The following is a 21864-nucleotide window of genomic DNA, read 5'->3' as shown; positions in this document are numbered from 1 at the left end:
GTTCCAGGTGTGAAATGAATAGAAGGAAGCTAAAACGTGCTGCCACAAGTAGGCAGTTTAAATGCATTTTATTGTCCCACTTTGCTCTGAAGTTTTCTTTGATGAAAACAAATTGAAAGCTGCTTATCAACAAAGGTTTCAGACTTTTATTGAATTGCCTGTGGAGTCATTAGACTCCATTCAAGCAGCATAACAATGTCTGTACAGACCAAACACTGAGCCGTGGTAGTGTTGTGTTGTTGTGTATTGTAAGAAATCCTCTGAGTTTAGAGTTTTGGTGGGAACAACCACCATTGCTGCACTTCTGAGTGATAAATGTATAAACAGAAAATAATTAGTGTGTTAATGTCCTAAAATGCAGTTGATCGTCTCGGAGCTTTTAACTTGAGAAACGCACACAGACTGTAGAATCCTTAACGCTCCAACTGACTGCTGAAATTCGATGTTGATGCCTGGTTTTGAACTGGAAAGCTTATCAGAATTTAAATACAATTTAAATAGAATCCACTGTAGATAATAAAGGTGGCATAATTATAGACATTTTGACAGATACAAAAACTGAATTTATAGTGTCAGACTCAGTGTCAGACAGTACAAAGAATATTGAAAATGTTAAAATACTACCTTGAAAATATAATTTATTGAGTTTGACCTGTGTGTATATTTTACAATCTTCCCTTTTTGGTAAAGCACAGACGAAGCTTTGCTGAAGAGTTTATCACCCGAGTGTCGACTGTTGCAGTGGCAGGTGTGGCCTCTGTGTCGTCCCAGATTATATCAGGTAACGTCTTGTTTGCTGCGAGGCGCAGTACGAGGTAGCATCTCGACACACTTGTCTCGGCTCACACTGCGGAAAGCTTCGATCCATTTTAACATGGAAAGTAGCACACAGCAGTTGTTTGTGTAAGGATATCTGTATAAACGCAGGATCTCTCAGCACTTGACAGTTATTAGAGGCTCAAAGAAACTTACCTGGAGACAGTGCGCCTGTGTGTCTGAGGCACACTGTATACCTGAATGAGTGATATGCTGATACTCTATATGCCTAAAGGCTGTGGAACAATAACTATTGCACTTTATATTACAATATACAGTACATATACATGTATAAATAATACTTAAAACATTAAAATAGGAATTGTTGCATTTGCAGATGTAACTCTTCCGTATTTCTGTACAGATCTCTTTTGAACGTTTTTTAGGTTTTTGCAAAATCGGGCCGTGAAGAAAATATGATACAACATGGCCTGAGAGATTACACAAAAGAGACGTTCATATTACTTCCTTCCAAAAAGAGGCCTTCAGGTCTTGTATCACACAGACAAGTCTCTGAAAAAAAAAAAAAAAAAAAAAGCTTATCATTGTTTTCCATAGGCTGATTAGTGCTAGAAGTCTCATCTCTGCATTTTCAATGGGCCTTCTCTCTCTGGCACCCCCTCCTGTTTCTGCAGTCCAAGCATATTTTGCGGGAGAGAAAATGGGGGTCTGTTGTTCTGGAATACCACAGAAGCATGAGTCTCCCCCGTCCTCCCTCCTCCATGCAGTCACTCCTCTGAGGAGCATTCCCGGCCCCTCCTCGGGGCCCTATAAGAAGCACACGGGTCCGACCTCGAGGTGATAGCGTGCGCCAGGTTCTGCGGTCGGCAGGTTGTACACGTCCACGATGGGGAGTAAGTTTGGGTCCTGGCTCTGGAAGATGAAGTGGGTCTGATGCCAGCGGCCATCTTTGATCTGAAAGTCAAAGTTGCATTATGTCCCATGATGTGGAAGACAAAATGACATAAATAAAAACAAACATTTGGAGACCTTTTACTGAGAAGACTGCCCCCCCCCCAATACAATAGAGGTGACATTACATTTTACAAACGTCCCACTCGTGCTGAATAATCCAGACTTCATTGTGTGACTTCACTGTGTTTCTCCTAGAAAACGCTGACATTGAGGTCTGTGGTTTAGTCAAAGTAACAGGGACACTGCCATGTGCATGTCAGACTTAATTCCATTCATCTCCACTGTATTGGGTTGCAGACAGATGTATTAGAAACAGATGTCTCAGAACCCGGAAAAATGAAACCAAAACTATCTGCATGGCTAGATACTACAAAAGGTTAGAGGGAAACAACAGGGAGTTGTATGCAAAGTCTGCACACATGGCACACAAGAAATAGTTACATACATGTAACTCCTTGCTTTGTTATATTTAAAATGTATTTCTGTGTATGAATTAAACAAAAAGGGAAATGTTCATGTGTGAGTTTTGGGGGTGCTGGTAAGGCTAGCTGTTTCCCCCTGATTTCAGCCTTTATGCTAAGCTAAGCTAAATGCCTACTGGCTTTAGCTCCACACTTTGAGTTTTTGACCTCTAGTAGCTTTATGGACTAGTTTTTTATGGAAAACCCTGTTTTGTTTATCTTGTTCACATTTATAAAATAATAATTTCATTTTTGAAAAGCCTGTGTACATTTGGAATCAAAGGCTTAAGTACTGCGTATGCTTTCGCACAGAAGTTTTTTGAATCCATGGCAGAAAGGTAGCGGTGCTTACCCAGCAGTCATCCTGGGTATGAGCGGCTCCAGGAGGTCGCCTGCCTCGATCTTCTCCCCTGTCCAAGCCCTGAAGCTCACAGCCCTGGATGAAGGTTGCAGGGAGGGTCCTGCTGCCCACACAGCTGTGTTCAGGCAGTGTATGGTGATGTGCTGCATGGCCTCGGTGCTCAAAAGGTGGATGAAGTTCATCTGGATACGACCCACTCCTATCTCCAACTATAATGCAAGAATTTGTGTTTCTTAAATAATCATAATTTAGAAAAACGGCCACGTTTTAATGACAATATGTTCACAAAAGAAATGATGTAAACATGAATAACTGGATCTAGTTGGTTGACAGTTTGAGTCTGAGAAGAAGAATTGTGTAATTAATTAATTAATTAGAATAAGTCCCATCACAAATTGTTCCTGTGATTGCACGTCCCCGTTATTTAATTTACAGTTTATACAGTCTGTGTTTGTGGTCTTGTGTGCATGCTGTGGTGTTTCATTGAAATCTCTTCTGGCTGAAGTATAAGTTCAAAACAAAACAATAAAAGAGATTGAGATCGAGATCCTAGAGGTTTACTTGCCAACTGAGTGTCTTTGATAGTGACTTGGCCAACCGGACTAAATGTGAATCCTTAAGATTCATTGCAAGGATTATCCCTCAAAAAAGAGCTACTGTTTATAGTATAGAGCCAGAAAAGGAACAGCTGTGCACCTGATTGTATAACATTAAACTCTAAGCTTCTCTACTTGAGAAATTATTTGCATATTCTCCACATGCACACAAGCAAGATTTGATATTGCCCACCCTTTCTGCATAAGAAGCTCTAGAAGTGACTTTGTCTTCATCTAAATGATACAAACTTTACATTTGACTTGATGTTTTGTCTAGCTGAAGCAAAGGGCAAAATATAGGGATCCGAACCTTGGAAACTGTGATCGGTTTCAGGCAGGTCTGTCCTCCACCAGTGAAGCTGCACATCACTTCTATAGTGTCCGCAGCGCAGCCGAGGTTTGGGTCGATCCAGTAAGTGCCTGTCAAAGCGTAGCAGCAGCAGAGGAGAGAACGACTCTTAAATAATGACAACAGAATGGATGTGGGCATAGAAATGACTATGCAGTTCAAAAGTCTCCTCACCATCGTGCATCCTCTGTTCACAGCTGTAGAGGTCGCGGCAGATTCGTGCGGGGTTGTCACGGGTTCCCAGCGGGTTCTTGAGACTCTGGATGAGAGTGCTGAGATGCTGCAGGGTCTTGAAGATCTCATTGCCCTGGTCTAACATGGGCAGGTCCATGCTCTGATAGGTCTGCTTTGGATGGAAATGTTTGAGTGATCAAAATGTCATTTCTATTACATTTCTTGTCCTTTTATTAGATCAGATGTTGGACGGGCGTTGTGCGTAGAGTGATTTTTTCCTCTGTAGGTGTGTGTATGTTTGTGGGTGTGGGGAGGGGCAGGGGCAGAGTGATAATGATGAGCGTGAAGTGAGCGAGTGGAGCGGTGATTTAACAGGAGTTGTGTACTGAACGTAAAGAAGAGAAACTGAAACTTAAGTATCGATCTTATCACGCAAGTATTGATCGATACCGATACCAACGTTGGTATCGATACATGGATATTTTAGATCGATCCGCCCACCCCTAATGTACGTAGAAAAACCTGTTTGCAGTTCGCAGCGAATTGATTATGGATTAATGGCTCACTTTTATTGTGCTCAGTGGTTAATGATTCCACCGATTCAGTTTTGCGAGGCGTAATCATGCTTGCGTGCTTGTTTCGCTCATGTTTACCAACTTGCATCGCACACGTCGGGATATCATTGATAAACAATGCATGTGATAGATAAATGTCAAATCGCCTTGCAGCAGGCAGTGGGTGACAAATCGTTCGGCTCGTTTGAAAAGTAGAAGTTTTGAGAAAAAAAACATCATACAGTTCAGGCTTTTATTCATAAAATAATTATTTTCAGTAACCAAAGGTTACCAGCATTAGGACCCCAACTTTCAACCGTGATTCCTTGCAATGAGCAGTTTTCCTCAACTCACCTCTGGCCTCAGTACAGCATGGGAATCGATGATGACTTGAAAGGCGGCACCGAGAGCCTCATTTCTCTACCAAAGAAGACAGCAAGGCAATAAGGTAACCACAACAACGGTTATTTTTACTTTTCAATTTGTACTACAACATTTCATCATTCCCAAAACCCTGACTTGACTATAAAGAGAAACATACTTACAAGTGAGAAGGCAGAACTAGGAAGACCCTGAAAAGCAAAGAGTAAAGCCTGCATTATTATACAACACCAATATTGTTTCTATTGTTGACACTTTAGTAGCAACAGCCACTCAGCGTATTTGTAAATCCAAATCGTCACTGTTGGTGGTGGGTTGTGCCACACTCATCAAATATGCAGATGTGCACAGAAACGATCATGATTGCGCAGGAAATGAGGCATGAACGCACAGGAAATGAAGCATGTGAAATGCAGAGAGGAAGAGCCGCTGGGTAACATCTATTTGAATCAGCTCACAGTGGAAAACAAGCAGGTCTCTAACTAGTTAGATTAGATTGTGTTCATGTGGGTATGTCCTCCGCATGTCTCGAGAACCGTTCATCCGATCCACTTCACACTTGGCGGGTGTATTGCTGGAGACCCGAGGGAGTGCTTTGTATCAAATTTGGTGCAATTTGAACACGCAACACGTTCAATATTAATAAACACGTGAACACAATCTGCGGGCTCTGCAGACTGAGTCAAGCATGTCAACAGCCTTATAGATCGTTTTGTGAATAGCCGCGACTTTGGTGTGTGATGTAACTACGACATGGCAGGGGTTTTGCCCAGGTCCCAAGGAAGCGCAGCGCAGTGTCGAGTTGTTTGTGTGAGCGGTTCTCAAAAAAAACAACAATAGCACAGGCCAGGCATTCGGTCGGTTCCGAACAGGCATGCTTTGCGTGGGCACTATTCTCTGAAGAACACACTTGATATGCTCACAGTTTAACTAGGGTGTAGATGCACAAATCAGTGTTTCCTCTTCAAATGATTTACGAGGAGACTAGAAGCTGCACCCACAGCAGAGTACTACTTTTTCTTTTGTTTATCAATTGAACTTTGGGATCGGAATTATGAAGAAACTGTTTTTTTTTGCATTCGTAGGCTACATTTTGTGGTATTACATTTTCAAAAACATTTCTCTCTGTGCTCTCTAACAGACTGAAAATCAATCAGTGTGCTGCAGTCTTTTTCCCTCTGCTTTACTTCATCTCGTTGTCTTTCTTTTAACCAGACATAATTATCATTGGTGATGTTTAATGAGTTTAGACACTCACATCTAGACTACATTTACATAAAAGGACAATGTGTCATTTATACAAAATGAAAAACTTACTGGTGGTCCGGGTGGTCCACGAGGGCCGCGAAATCCCTGAAAAATTGCATCACCACATTAACCTTGGAATTATACAGAACTTGGCCTTTACAGAAGATGATGAAGTGGTTAATTCATTTCTTCTTCTCAGACCACAGGCCTGTGCAAAGAATAATGATTAAGCAACAGAGGTGAATAATTACTCACCCTTGGTCCTTGCAGCCCCTGTTAGAGATGAAAGGAAAAACGAAATCAATATCAGTGGACAATCCGGCGATAATAGAATAATATCCGGACTGCACTCATTCTATCATGCACAGTGTAAAGCCGTCTTTGTGCTTCCAATTCCATAGACGGTCTTTACCTACTGTATGTTGAAATGCCCTCTTGCTTCTTTGCAAGCCTACACTCAGAAATCGTATTTCTACACCGCAGATCCTATTTTTACGCAGCAAACTCATACATAAATGTTGATGTTTTGAGAGTGAGCTTGTGAAATATTCCTGTGTATGAGCGCTCAACAAACCCCTAAAAAAAGTTTGAAATGAGCATGCAGCCCACACTTATCACCCTGACAGGAATTCCACAGCAGCTAAGTGTCACAGTGAGTGTAACAACAAACAGTGGAGCACAATAGGAAATGAAAAGTGCTGAGGGCAAAGGAGGCGGAGTGGCGTGCCGTCTCCATACTAAGTATCCTATTCTGTGCTCACGGTGCAGATAAAAAGGATTCATCAAAACAGCGCCACGCACCGTCTCCCCCCGACTTCCTTTGTCACCCTTGGGTCCCTGATGGAGAGAAAGGAGACAGAAGATCACTCCATCACTGCCAAAAAGCAGAGCGAAGTCACATAAAGCTTGGCAGATAGGATGAGATATGAGGTACATACAGGATGACCGCTGGGGCCAATGATGCCAACGGGGCCCAGAGCTCCCTCCTTACCCTGGAAAGCGGAGGCATGTTAGTGACTGACGACACATAAGATGGAGCATCTGACGGAGCACTGCTTATTTTTCATGGGGAATGTGCAATTTGTGAGTTTTAAGTGCACTGGAATTGGCTGAAATACTGCGCCGAGTAACCAAACTGCAATTTATCTTCATCTTACCGACAAACCACGTGGTCCTTTTGGTCCCTGTATCCCCGCAGGACCAATGTCTCCCATGGGTCCCTAGAAGGACAAACATCCGTCATTTATAAAGATGGATAATATGTGGTGAGTTTAAAGGTTAAACCGATATTTAACAATCAATTAACTTTGTTGACTTCTGTTGGCAACAAGCAGCATTTGTTACACCAACACATTTCTCTGCAGTAAGTAACCCCCATGTTAAATGCTAAAACAGCGGAGATGTCTACTGTTCCTCTAATGGCCACTAGGTGGTTGTAAATAAATAAATAAAATACTTTGATGGACTTTGGTCAAAATCCAACTTTGGGATGCTAAAGAACTTCACAAAGAGAACTTTTCTTTTAAAATTGATTGATTGTTTGTTTGTTTGTTTTCTGAGTGTTTCTGGAGTTCTCCTGCAAAGTATTCACAATTTATTTTAATTGATCGCAGCTGTGAACAGGTTCTCCATTTCCTGTGTGCATTACAGTGTTGATTAAAAGCACTCAAAAATAAAGTGGATTTGGTACATTATGAATGCAGACTGTAACAATGCATTTCTTTGAGTATCCTTAATGTTTCTCGCGCGAGCACAGTGCACACTCAAAACTTGCTAAGAAGTAGCATGTAGCAAAGCAATGCAGGTGGTAAGTGGAAAAGTTTTATAAGAAACCAGTGTAAACAACTTAATCTCTCTTCTCATCTAGAATAAAGTCAATATTGTTGTCGTTACGCCATTTAACATCACTCCAGGACTTGAGATGTTTAAACAATTTGTTTCAGAGTCTGCACTTTTATCTGATGACTTTTCTCTAATTATTGCTACTCATTGATTCTGAGTTAGAACAGATATTATGAAGCGAACACTAACACAAAGCTCATCGGCTTCACACTGCTGTTCAACTCCCACAGTAGGAAAGTATCCAAGATCCCCCTCTGGGTTTTAAATTAAAGAGTGAGACTCCAGAAAAGCCTCTTCTGTTTCTTCAGCTGGCAATAATCTATAGTGCAGCAGTGCTGTAAGTAAAGCAGACTTATGGTGGAGCAGATGTCATCCTGGGGCATGTTATAGTAATACATAACAGCTTTCATATCAATTTTTACTGAAGACAATATAATTTAATGTACCTCCAGACAATATTAGACGTTCAAACTTCACAAAAGTACTTCAACTAAAAGGTGAGTTAAAGTCTGAAATTACTTTTTGGTCATTTTCTATCTCGGAGCCATATTATCAGTCTGGCCTAAGAGATGTAAAACTGAAACTTTGTAGGTCGGATTGACTTACCTTTGGTCCGAAAAGACCCAACACCCCCGGAAATCCTTGTTCACCAGTATCCCCCTTAGAGAACAGAAAGTAATCTTCATCACTGAACAAGCAAAAAGGTTTTCAAATCAAAGGAATGTTAAGTTAATTGGCACATCAGTGCTCACTGGTTGCCCTTTAGGTCCCTGGTCTCCTTGTTTTCCTGGCAATCCCATCCCGCCAATGGAGCCTTTTTTTCCTGATGCACCAGTTTGGCCTGGAAGACCCCTCTCACCCTGGAGAACACACATAAACACATGTAAACACACATCCTCACACTCCATCAAATAACCTCTGAACAAACACGCCAGTATAAACCCCCTAGTGAAGCGACAAGCACATGGTCCCTCACTGGCTTCCCACCAATATACACCTGCTAGTTGCATTAGGTGAGTTAGCAAACCAAGCAGGAAGCACCACTGCCCAAAAACTGAATCCGGATCTCAACTGTGCCGTGCTGGTGCCTTTTCCCCCCACACTACTATGGTGCAAAATCAGTTTTGGAAGTCGAAATTTTGCCAAATACAGGGTAAATGTTGGATGTGGTACATCAGGTTTCCTTATATTAAGAAATATAATTTTTTAAATACAATTCATAAATTAAAAATAGTCAGGGATTAAGGTTATATGTATTCCATTTTTTACTGTTTTAATTGATCAATCAATTATTTTTAATTGTGTTTACAATTCTAAAGCGTTCTTCATATGTTGCATAACTATACTGTATGTTGCATTGTTATAGGAGCCTGGCACTTTGTATTGCCAACAACTTACACTGTAACATTTGTGACAATAAAGCCTTTAAATCTTTGAATCTAGATTTCAAAAGTGGCCGAAAAATAAATTGTGTAGACGATTTCATGTTCAGGGACCTGCCACCGTGGCAGCTGAGGAGAAAACTTAACTTCAGAGTCTGAGTTGAACCAAACTACAGATTGTCCAAATCCAATAAATGTTTGTGTGCAGATCACCAAATAACCAAATCATTATGCAACTTTATTCCCTGACCATGTGCAGTGAGGGAGCCTTAAACTAACACTAAAGCCTCTTTGTGTTTCTCACAGTTATGCATATGTGATTTTTATGTAATATTGGCAGATCAAGAGTGTGCCAATTCATTAATATTTACAACACTAACTTCCAAAAACTATTGCAGTGAAAATGAGGTCTTTAGAGATATGGTGTAAAGTCTTTGTGCAGAGTTTGGCATTTGAGATCAGAAAACACTCCGAACATAAAGGCAGCACTGTGGCGCCAACTCTGGCAGATAAAGCTGAGTTAGCAATTTCCACTTGATATTGTCAATAAAATGGCCCGCATTGTGATCAATAAAAAAAACTTGTGCTATAGTTTAACTTTGTGAATGTGATCAAAACTTTGCACTCTAAGCTCAAGCAATTAAAATGAAGAAGAAATGGTACGAATTGTGCACCTGCCATTCTCACCTTGGGTCCAAAGGACCCTTGACTTCCGGGGAGCCCCGTCACGCCAGTTGTACCCTGATGCCCAGGTTTGCCATGTAAGCCTATTTCTCCGTCTTCTCCTTGCTCCCCCTAAACACAGAAGATGGTTGGTGAACAATAATGACGGATAGGCTTCGGAAGGTTCCCATTGAGTGAAAGTTTCTAAGTGGCAGCCATGATAAGAGCTGGTGGAATTCTCTAAATGCTAAGGAAAGGAGCTTCAATGCTTCCTTTCTTAGCTCCTTTAGCATAGGGTACACTGGACCGTCCTTTACCAAAGGAAAAGAGATAATGCTGTGAATTGAATTAATTCTTCGTCACATCTTCCCTTGACTTCATGGCGTTTTCCAACGAGGTCAAGGAGAAGCGGTTAGGTAAAGACGTATGACGTAATGTTTTTTGACTGTTCGATCGCAGCCCTGGTTTTCTTTTCATGAATTTGAAAGGTGCACCATTGACAGCTCCCTCACCTTGACTCCTTTAGTTCCATCTTTACCAGACAGTCCATCCATGCCAGGCTGGCCCTCAAGTCCCTCCCTGCCCTCAACTCCCCGTGGGCCAAGAAGACCCTCTGGACCCTTAGCAAAGACAATGAGAGATGTTTCTGTCAAAGCTTGCATTAGTAACACGTAGCTCGACTGAGTTATGTCTGACTGTACAGTAGGACAAGAAATGCCTCCAACTCACTGGTGGTCCTTTGGTTCCAGACGAGCCTCTCGCCCCTGATTTTCCTTTCTGACCCTGGAGCATAAAGAGTTCATGTTCCACAGTTTTGACATGGTTGTATGACAGTGCAATAATATTGCATAAAGTAATTGAGTTTTCTAATAAAATAAAATAAAAACATGCCACTATTATTTAAGTCCTTACTTGGTCACCTTTGGATCCTTTCAGCCCTGGTTGTCCCTTTGGTCCAAGATGTCCCTAAAATGATCATTATGATTGACTTGAATTACACTGTTTGTATTTGGACAAATATCTATATATCAGAGTTTTCACATTTTAAGAGACATAAATAAGAAACTTACAGGAAGCCCTGTGGCACCAGCTGCACCTCTCTTTCCATCAACACCTATTTGACCCTGGAAAAATTATTTTCTGCATTTAAATGTACAGAACTTCACTTAATTGACATTATACCTGAAGACAAAAGCAACCAATGTGTCCGCTTTTTTTAAATTCACTTACAATGTGTCCGGGGTCCCCTGGCTCACCTCTCCCTCCTCTGTTTCCACCAGGACCCTGGTTTCATAAGGAAAGAAATGAATTAAACAATCCAGACTACCACTAACAAACGACCGAGGAACAACATGTAAGAAACTCACTCTGTCACCTTGGGGACCTGGGGGACCTTCCACCTTGCTGTCGTCTCCCTGTTCACCCTAAACAAGCAATACAGACGCGGACAAACAACCGCAATCAACGGAATTTCCAGTCAAACCAAATGGTCTGTGCAAAATCAATACATGTTTTGTTTGAAAGAATACAACAATGGAAACACATTGCCCGCTCTCTTTATATAAATGTCAAATCATTACATGCGCTATTACCCACAATGATCCCATTTCACATAAATGGAGCCAATGTCTCTTCCAGGGTCTTTATGGGATTCATTAAACAATGACCGCAGATGTGTGTATGATGGTAATAGTCATGTGTGGTGCATGTGTCAAATGAAATAAATAAATGAAGAGCCCAACAGGCTAAAAGTAGGAGAACAATTAGTGACGGACGGGGACCGAGCAAAGCGTACAAGGGTGAAAGCAATGTGTTGTAGCATTAGTGCTTTCAATAGAACTGTGATCTGTATTTTAGAGTTACCAGAGCTACCTGGCTTTCTCAATTGACAATCACACATTTTGCAACGAGCTGTGTGATAGCATGTTATTGATTTAATTAGAAGCCAAGCGCAGCCATTATTTTGTGGATATTGGCAAAAAGAATGTAACAAATATCCACATCCAGATGGCTCCTGCCCAGGGACTAAAAATAAATGCAAATGAGCTTCTCACTAAACTCTAGTGCCATGTGTTCTATTGTGTGCTGCTCCTGTCAAATAAACACAAATTATGGTGCTAATATCTCCAAAATCATGAGCAGACCAGGTGCTTGGCTAATTATATACATTTGACAGCACTGAGTTAATTTGACACGTCCTGGTTCATATCATTTATCAAATTAGAGATGACTTTAGGAGTATTGCAAGGACAACAAGACAGAGGAAGCTATAATTAACTGAAGTACCAATGCATCCAAAACAACTGACCACTCAAAGACAAAGAGCTGCATGACAGTTTTACAGTGTTAAGTAATGCAACCATTACAGGCTTCCAGAGCTCAATAGACACAGTCACAGCGCAGACAGCAAGGAAATGTGGTTGTGTACCTTTTCACCATTTGGCCCAGGAGGTCCTAAGGGTCCCTGCGGTCCCATGTGACCCTGTGACAAGAAAAAGAGTTTGTGAGCGAAACCTCCCAATTTACTGTGTGAAAGATCATGTTCGTAATGTAGAGGAACACGGGGAGTCGAGGTAGAGACTACCAATAAACTGAAATCACTTCATCTTTTATTGCCATTCAATGTTTGTGATTCATCACTGAAGTTGTGGTTTATTTATTTATTATTTATTTATGGTTTGATTAAACTCTGGTCTCAAATCTGCAACGATCGATTTATTATCCTGCATCTATCATGTGCATTCACAGGTAATGAACGGAAATCTTGCTATTTTCAACTGTATGTACAAGAAATAAGAGAACATTTGAAAACTCCACTGTAAATAAAAAGCTTCTCCACCACCCCAATCTTTTAACTAGCAAACTTCAAGTGTCTTCTTCGTTGGTATGGTTAGTTAAATAAGAGGTACATTTAGCTAGCTGCAAGCAGACATGGCTTGCTAGAAAACGAAAGCAATCGCTTTTTGCTATTTCATTTGTGTTGCTTGTGTTTGTCATTGTATGTCCCCCACGGACCATAACATAATCATTTCAGTGTCTACTTTCTGCCCTCTAGTGGTCAGCTTTAAGACAAAAAGTAATTAAAATAGTATACGGTTTTACTACCATCCACAATGCGATTAATCAAGATAATAATCATCAGAAATCAAAGATAAGTTATGATTTGATCTGCACTACAAAAAAGATTAAATTAAGCAACATCTACACAGCAGAGAAGAGGATTCCCCTGACTGTGGAGTGAAGAGGGAGAACAAATAACCAGCAAATGAGATTCAGCCTGTGATTCATCAACACCAGAACAATACAAGCACAGTAACTACTCGCAAGTCGATAGTATCACTCAATAATGTTCTGTGTGAAATGTAAACCTAGATGAAACACCTGCCAAAAATCAATCAAGGCTTTTCGGTTTAGCATTTTTTGGTGGAAAATGTAGAATAAATCCAGACGATCCCACACGCACTGAATGGACCTCAAAACAGAAATACTGAATAAAGTTATGTTGTTTAAATATTCATCAGGTGATGCACCTTTCAACAAGGCAACCTACTTGTTTTTGTCTTTTTACCCACACACCCAATATAATATTGTGCGAAGTTTTCTTTCAGTAAAATATATTAAATAGAAATAGAGAGGACAGCCTTTATTTTTAGAGGCTTAATAATGTTCATTGTCACTAACATTTATGAATTGACAGCAGAGCAAGAGCAAGACTAGCATCCTGCAATGAAATGCATTATTCCATCCCTGTGCTTACCTCGTAGCCTGATATGCCTGGATCTCCTTGTTGGCCCATTCTCCCCGGAGCACCCTGGGGAAATAAATATATTTAGCACATATCCACCAACAACCAAGCAAAGTCCTCCAAACTGCCTGCAGACGTCTTACCACTGGCCCGATGGTGCCTCTCGCTCCCTTCTGTCCGACACACCCCATCTCTCCCTGCTCACCGGTTGGCCCGCTCTCACCCAGGTAACCTTGGTGACCCTTGCTCCCCTGGACAGAAGCCATCAATGAGCAGGTATGCAGTGAGAGTACAAACTTCCCCCGAACAGTTGAGTTTAGGTAGTTTGACAATTCAAACATTTAATACTGAAAGTCTATTTGACATGTTTATGGAGGTTACTGACCTGTGACTGTGTGTTTACCACTACAGCAGAGAGCTATTCAACGTGCAAGAGAGTAAAGACATCCAAGAATAAAAAGTGTATTTAAGCCCCAAGCAAGTGAACTGACAAACCTTTTCTCCTGGCTTTCCTCTTTCACCAATGTTGCCAGGTTTACCCTCCTGACCCTGGTAGATGAAAATCGAACAAGGTTGTAAGTGGACAAAAAAAGCGGTCGTTTCACGGGGATTAAATGAAATGTGGAGTTGGCTGCTGAGACACTCACCCTGACACCGACCAATCCGGGAGGCCCAGAGGGTCCTTCCTTTCCTTTCAGACCGATTTCTCCGCCGTCTCCTTCAGCGCCTTCCTGACCAGCATCTCCTTTGTCACCCTGAGAAAAGTTGTACAAGTCCAATGAAAAAAGTGATCATACATTTCCGTTACCGTGGCCAGGATTTTGCGCTGTTGTAGTTTGAATACATGTGAATAAAATATTCAAACTGGAAAACTTATTATTTATATCCAATAAGAACTTTTTCATAAATTAATAAATAAATACATAAATGAGAAACGACCTTCACAAAATTAAATATATCAATGAAAGGTCTGTCTGTGCTTACAGGCTTTCATGATATTACACACAATTAACTGAGCAAGTTTCTGCATAAATGCCATTGCAAAGCCCGAGGGGCCACAAAAACGAAAGCAACGAGAATCAATCATCCAATACTCTTGAATTATGACAGCAGAGTAGTCGTACGGCCTGATCCGATGACAGCACAGTTCTGTTCTGTGAGTAAAGCGTCTACCAATCTGAGCAGCAGCAGATTATAAGTAAAGGCTGTCAATCGATTCAAATATTTAATTGAGATTTATCGCATCCATAGTTTATCTGTTCAAAATGTACCTTAAAAGTATTTTATAATTTTATCAACATGGAATATTGTGCAAATGCATATTTATAGTTGGAAATCAATTAACAACACAATGAGAAATATTGTCCAGAAACCTTCCCAGGTACTACTTATAGCATAAAAGATATGCTCTACTCATAACATGGCAAAATCAAGCCCAACACATAAAAATGTTTATTACATGTTACATCACTTAGTAATGCGACTATTAGCTCACACTTTGTGCTTATAAAGGCTTTATTAAAACATTCCCTTGTAAGCGTTAACAAACAATGGATGTCCTCAATGCTAAAACTAATACAATCTAAATTGTATCCAGTATTCACACAAAGACATGAGGCCAGCACAGGAGAGATCTGAGCTCTCTTCACATAACAGTCTTCTGAAAGTAGCTGCAGTTTCTGCAGTGGCAGCTTAGGCATGTAAACAGAGTTACAGTATATAAAAAGAATGACTCATTTGTTAGTGAGACCCAACAGGCTATACTTTGGAAATACTTCTAAGATGGAAAAGAAGAAAGTCAAAGTGAAGTACAAGGTGAATCACTAGTTGCCTGAAAGTGGGCCAAGGCTCAGCTGTAAAGGTGATGCTACATTATCAGAACTGGACATGAGGATTTTACATTTGTTGCCATTTTACTGAAAGAAATTGCCAACCATGCTTTCATAGTGGACAAGCAGTTTTGTAGACAGCTAACAAGTCTAACTTACTGAGGAGTAGCTTTAGGGAAAGGTATAGCAAGGCCTGTCTGTGTAACAAGGGTAAAAAACTAAATGAAAAAAGGCTAATGGTCTGTCCAAGGGGAAGTATGTGAATCAAAAACAAGAAACAAGAATGGACAAAGAACTGAGCGCTTTGGAATTTATGGATAAAAGGAGCAGAAGAAGACTGAGGAACACCTGCAGGGAAGACAGGATGAAAACCAGTGCAATGAGTCACCCCCCCCCCCAGTGAATATCCTAGTGAACAGCATGACTTCTATAACACACTGAACAACCTGTAGTTTGATCTTTTGTGAAGATATGGGTTTAGTTTTAACTTCACAGTAAATTCTCAGGAACTTCTGCTGTATCCACCTCGTTTCTTAGACTCTCTACCCATTTCCTGGGCTTCATCCTCAACCAAACCTACAGTGACCTATACAACCTGATTTATTCAAATGAAAATATGTCTTCTCTCTGAAGCAACTGATTTTGCAGATAAGACTGACTTGATATTCTTACAAGGCCTGAAATTAAGAAATTGCTACAGACTGCTGGAAGAAAATAACGTAAGAATTTGTGATTTTCATTATCTTAACAGTCAACAGCAGACGCCACAAATCCCTTTTGAGCTCCTGTTTTCCATCCAGAAGCTGCACTGTGGCCAAAAACCCCTCAAAAGTAGTTTACTCTCCAGACTAACAGAAAGGATCTGAAGAGCACGAAGCTAAACAGACTCTCAGGTTGAGTCTATTGAGTCTATGAATCTACATTCTGCCACCTTGTTCTAAGCCAAACATTGTTTGTGGGTCTGTCGGCCATACTTCCAGCCGTGTGGCTCTGCTGAATCGGCAGGCTTCTTTTGTTTTCCATCTTCTTTTTTTTTTTTCTGTCACAATTCTTGCCAGACTTTAGAGCTTTTAAAATAGTTCAGATATCTGTTTTCACTAAGCATCAACACAATGCAGCTGTACAAAGGCCAATATCCCACAAACAATAGTATTGCCCTAATTACAATAAGCTGCTAAAGTAAACCGGTGAGTTCCCTGGGTTCACAGACAAATAGCAATCGGGATATAATGAATCTGTGTTGAAGTTATTGTCAACACTTTGATTGCAGGCCAAAGCAATGTGTTTCCATTTACTGTGAGCCTTTACAGTTGGCTTTTTAAAGTGATGAATAAATCAATGTTTAAGTCCCAGTATGTCTTTTATTTATGAACTTGCCTTGGCTCCATCGGGTCCACTTGGTCCAGCCTCCCCATCAATGCCTTGCTCACCCTGATAGACCAATCATAAACATATAAAGCGATATGTTTTACTGTTACAAGGACAGTGAGTACAGGAAGCAAAGACACATGTGTCACAAGCCAAACCTTTTCTGCATTTGTGTACAAATTGAAAACAAATTTACCACATGGTTTAGTCTGCGTTGCAGGCGACGCGTTTACTTTTTAATATTTGAGGGTTTGGCAAAATATATCCAGCGCACTTTGACTAAAAGAGAACATGGGATACTCACTCTCTGGCCGATCAAACCCTGCTCCCCGATGTTGCCAGGCAGACCGACCGCACCCTGTCAGGAGCAGAAGCATGATGGTTACTTCATTGGGGATGTGTTGCACCTTTTGATGTACAACCTTTGCTTCCACCATGGTTTGATTTTTGAGTACATTTTGACGGCGGTAAAAATAATTGGGCTGCCCCCTCTTTTTTAATCTATTTTAATACTCCATTTTTTTTTATGCCTTTTCATACGGAATCATTTATTTCCAAGCTTACGAGCACATCTCTGGTTTAGAGTAAGTAAGTGGGGCTTTTGCACGATTCTTTGTGGAGAAACTCAGTTTTACATATCCATTGATTGAATCAACTATTAGTGGCCAAAATCGTATGTGTTAGACGACTAAGAATTTATTTAGTCGAGGACTGATTCATTATATTTTCTATTTTTTATTTGACTTCTGGTTTTACATTGCCAAGATGTCAGCCAACTGAAAACTAGAGTAAGTGATTTCTGATTGGCTGTTTTTTTTCCCAATACAATATACAAACATAGTAAGATTATCGATGCCTAGGAAGGTAGAAGCGCTGAGAGAATGTCATATAGACACAACTCAGCCATACGTAAGGAGTTTATACAGTTTTGGTCACTAACCTAGTTTCATGGACCTTGAGGACATTTTACTTAGAAATGTAGCTACAGTATCTTGGTACGTAGGTAGCTACCTTTTAAGCCAAGCAGTTTAGTTAACAGTAGTTTCTTACCCAGTGCTTCCCTACTTGCCTAGTAGTAGTAGTAATCCGGATAATAATTTCTATACAAAATAGAATTTATGCGCATTATTGTTTTCTCTCAAAATGTTCCTTCTCGCGCTCAGGATCGAGGCACAAATATAATTCCATGTAGTAGGAGACCATTACCATTTACTGCAGCGAAGGCTACTGTAATGTCATCCTCCCACACACATGTTCATGTTGTAAAACACCAACAGAAGTGCACATCCACCAGCCCAATATCTCAAAGATTTAACGAAAATTTCAGCAGCTCATAGTCGTCTTCACCTTCTCTCCGGGTTCAGCAGGCAGTCCTCTCTCTCCAGCCTTCCCCGGCAGCCCCTGTTTAAAACCAGCAACAGCCTTTAGTATTCAGTGCTAACTTCAAAGTAAATGGGAGCTCTTACAGCAGTTGTGTGCTCAAACTCACCCTCGGTCCCATTTCCCCCAGTGACCCAATGGTTCCCGGTGGCCCGGCTGGTCCCTGCGGCGACAAAATAGAGGCACCAATAAAAAGGTTAAGAGTACTTTCTTATCTTAGGAAAAAAGCCTCTGAAAAGTGACAGGAAAGGAAGAAAAATGTTTAAAGAAATAAGAACCAGGCAGAAAGTGTGGATTTGTGGAGATAAGTTAATCTGCAGGGCCTTCAAAACACTGAGCCAAAGTGATGGAAACAGGCCTGCTGTTATAGAGACACACTCAGGCTACAATAAAGCTGCCTCTCCAGGAAGGGGACGGTGTAAATCCAATTGTCTCAGATTCACAACTTCTCTGCTTGTATGCGGGAGACTTGGGCAGAATGAGAGAAGAAGGATTAGGTAATTCAGGGCTTTTTGAACAGGATATGGGGTTTCGAGGAGGCATCGAATAAAAGGTGTATAAAAGCGGAAATTCAGAGTTGTTATGCAAAGTGCAAGAAGAGGAGTTCACAGTAGGTGATGGAGAGCCACAGGCTGTTTCAGATAATGAGATACTGCCGGTATGCTCTTTTACACATTCTGCAACTTCCCAAATGTTATATATTTAAACCAGATAGGAGTAAAAAACACAGAGAAAAAAAACATTGCCATTCAGCAGGTCTTTAATAATAGAGATGATTCTCAATTATGGAACCAAAATGAATGTAAACAAATAATAAACTCACTGTCTCTCCTGCAATTCCTTTGGCCCCTGGAGGTCCCGAGGGTCCTTGAACACCCTGAAAATAGTACAGGTGTTTATAACACACACAGACACACAGACACAGACACACACACACAGACACACACACACACACACACACACACACACACACACACACACACAGACTATTGGTACATGATACATGTTGAAATGCTACAACACCCACTAGAGTAACAGTGCGCCACACAGGCCTCACTTATCCACCACTGTTCCCCAAAATGAGTTCTACCCCAAAAATCAAGACTGACCTAAAAGAGACATCTGTTAGCCCCAATCACTTACTGGAAATCCCCTGGGCCCAGCTTCACCTGGCTCGCCAAGCTTTCCCTGCAGCACAATGACACAAATGGAAAAATAAGTTCTACTCGAAGCGGAGAACAGTGAGTTAAAACATGTCGAACTAATGGAGGGGCACGGTCGGCACAAGAGGAGGGCTCAGTTCACTTTCACCTCTCTTAGGTTTTACATAGTAACCAAGTCATGAACGTTTGGCCCCTCAATCAATGGTGAAAAAATTATTATTACATTAGTTACTAGAATATGATTTGATCTGTATAATGCATTGTTGAAGATTAATGCACTTCCATCAGCATCAGTGAAATGATCCAATCCATTACTATGATTTATAATATCAATAAAACAACGTATATCAATAAGAAGAATATCATATATAATAATACTAAAGTAATGATAATAATGAACACTTACAGGGGTAATTGTTGTGCATAACAAGTACATTTAGTTTTGATTACTTTCAGGACATTTTGCTAATAATATTTGTACTTCTACTTCAGTAACATTTGAAATGCAGGACTTTTACCAATTTATTAATTATTATTATTAATATTATATATTTATATTATATACTAATATTTCTATACTGTGGGTTGCTACTTTTACTCAAGTAAGTAATTCAGTTACTCACTGATAATTTTTGCACTGATTAAATATTAGCCATCCCAGAATGCACCAAATTGTAAACCTACCAACAAGAAAGCCCAGTTCCATATCTTACACGATCATTTACTGTATGTAATATCAAAGACACAGCTCATACCAAACTGTGTGAGCGCTTCTCTGTGCATGCTTTAATGAGGTGGTTGTTTAATCTTCACGAGGACAGAAGTATCAACATAATTTATTCTGGATAATAATTCCTTTAGGACTTCAAAAGGCATAATGTAAGCAGGATTGTGCTAATACTGCTAATAATGTCATTTTTGTTATAAGAGGAGAGTAAATAAGTAACATTTCTCTTACCATCTCCCCGGGGAGGCCCAATTTTCCTAGTGGACCATCAGGGCCCTGCAAAGAAAAACATCCAACTCAGTTAACTGAGTTCTCTGAAATCCCCCAGAGTTAAAATGTTCCCGACTGCCAAGCACTACCAGCACCATCAATATTTCAGCACTCTTTGATTTAAGGCTTTGTTGTTACATTTACAGCTAACAAAGAGTGTCCTCTAAAGATTCTTCAGAAGTTAAAAATAGTTCATAATAAAAGTCTGCTGAACAAAGCATAAAAGTTCAGATTTTTGTTTTCCTATTTTACAGAAACTTGAGCCAGTTTGTTTATCCTAGCTTTCCATGGGACAGATTTGATGTGTGCAATTAGGAGGTTGAAAGAGACATTTATCTAAGGCAATGTTGGCATGTAGAGCAAAATGATCAATTAAGAGCCACAAACTGGAAATAAATCTGAGGATCTGAAAAGGTTTTTTATCTGACCATGTGCTCACCTTCACTCCAGCAGACCCTTTCTCCCCGACTAGGCCATCAGGACCCCTCGGACCCTAAAGACAGAAATACTATTTGTCACTGATGAATAGCTTGGGATAATGTGGCCTTTAACATACCTGAGGCAATTGTTGTTCAACATATTAAGTCAATGAATTAGGGCACTTCATCTCCATGTTTGTCATCCCTATTTAGTGAAGCCTGGGAGGCAGCTCTCTTGTTTTCATTGTGTGCTGTGGTTTAACCCACATCAGAGAGACACCACCAAAGATTGTGGCTTTTTTGTAAATACTTGGCATCTGCGATTTAGCTCTGAAGCATGCCCAATCCACACTGTGTACACTTTGTCCCCATCTTTCCACGATCACACACGGTCGCACACTGGGGTCATTGTAAAGACGCTTTGGGAAAAGGTCACAAATCCTGCCGCTGATTCATCCTTGCCTATAACACTGAACCAAATGATTCACTGTCAGAACATATCAAAGGACTGACTGTGTCTTTTGCTGGTTGTTCATGTATCTTACATGAAAGTGATTTTAACAGGGCCGGAGCAGAGTGCAGCTCCGACCTATAAGAGGCCTTCACGTTTCAATTTCTGCTTCGGTCTAAGCAGACAAATGAGTTCTCTGTCAGAGATATGAGTGGTGTTTAGTTATGATGGAAACTATTGTGAAATTATGTAAAAACATGAAGTAAAAATATGAAGTTTTTTGATCTGAAGCTGTTGATCTGTTTTCTTTTAAAATAACTTTTGGTGCTATATAGATATAAACATTTAATGGATAAGTTTTTTTTGTTTTACTGAAGTGAAAACACCTAAGATAAAATGATGGCAATGACTTGTTTACATACAGTATGTATCATATGCAGCATGTGTAAGATTGAAAATATACTTAAATTCAATGGAGTCAGTTTGGATGGGGGCACGGGAGATTTTGAACAAACTTGAATGACAGGGTGACATGATGCTGAAGTATGACTGACGTATGACGAAACCCTCTCGAGGTAAAATAAAAAAAAACATAACAAGATATGAGAGCAAACGAGAAATGAAGTGACAGGATTGGATACATAATCAAAATAGCGGCCACTACTACACACAGAAGTGTGTGTCCTGAAGAATAAAGCTATTATCTTCTTTTTTGGAGGCATTATTACAGTTTTAATTACAAAACTTGTCACAGGAAAAGGTTTTTTACT

The 21864-nt window shown here is 40.4% G+C and overlaps 1 protein-coding gene across 1 annotated transcript in view; it reads right to left on the bottom strand.

Annotated features, from left to right (window-relative positions):
- Window positions 1-131: 131 nt before the first annotated feature.
- col27a1b (collagen, type XXVII, alpha 1b) overlaps window positions 132-21864 on the bottom strand; it is a 56967-nt gene continuing 35234 nt past the window's right edge. The window contains 34 exon segments of the mRNA XM_029439559.1: window positions 132-1731; window positions 2545-2568; window positions 2571-2762; window positions 3460-3569; window positions 3673-3844; window positions 4581-4646; window positions 4772-4798; window positions 5925-5960; window positions 6111-6128; window positions 6657-6692; window positions 6794-6847; window positions 7013-7075; window positions 8304-8357; window positions 8450-8557; window positions 9767-9874; window positions 10255-10362; window positions 10472-10525; window positions 10655-10708; window positions 10813-10866; window positions 10973-11026; window positions 11110-11166; window positions 12171-12224; window positions 13500-13553; window positions 13631-13738; window positions 13983-14036; window positions 14135-14242; window positions 16694-16747; window positions 16989-17042; window positions 18032-18085; window positions 18174-18227; window positions 18888-18941; window positions 19208-19252; window positions 20186-20230; window positions 20664-20717. Coding sequence (XP_029295419.1) covers window positions 1585-1731; window positions 2545-2568; window positions 2571-2762; window positions 3460-3569; window positions 3673-3844; window positions 4581-4646; window positions 4772-4798; window positions 5925-5960; window positions 6111-6128; window positions 6657-6692; window positions 6794-6847; window positions 7013-7075; window positions 8304-8357; window positions 8450-8557; window positions 9767-9874; window positions 10255-10362; window positions 10472-10525; window positions 10655-10708; window positions 10813-10866; window positions 10973-11026; window positions 11110-11166; window positions 12171-12224; window positions 13500-13553; window positions 13631-13738; window positions 13983-14036; window positions 14135-14242; window positions 16694-16747; window positions 16989-17042; window positions 18032-18085; window positions 18174-18227; window positions 18888-18941; window positions 19208-19252; window positions 20186-20230; window positions 20664-20717 — 2388 coding nt within the window. The 3' untranslated portion in view covers window positions 132-1584.

This window comes from Cottoperca gobio, chromosome 9 (genome assembly GCF_900634415.1).
Source record: "Cottoperca gobio chromosome 9, fCotGob3.1, whole genome shotgun sequence".
NCBI classification, from domain to species: Eukaryota; Metazoa; Chordata; class Actinopteri; order Perciformes; family Bovichtidae; genus Cottoperca; species Cottoperca gobio.
Note: the sequence above shows the minus strand (reverse complement) of the source record. Positions and strands in the feature narration are given on the sequence as shown.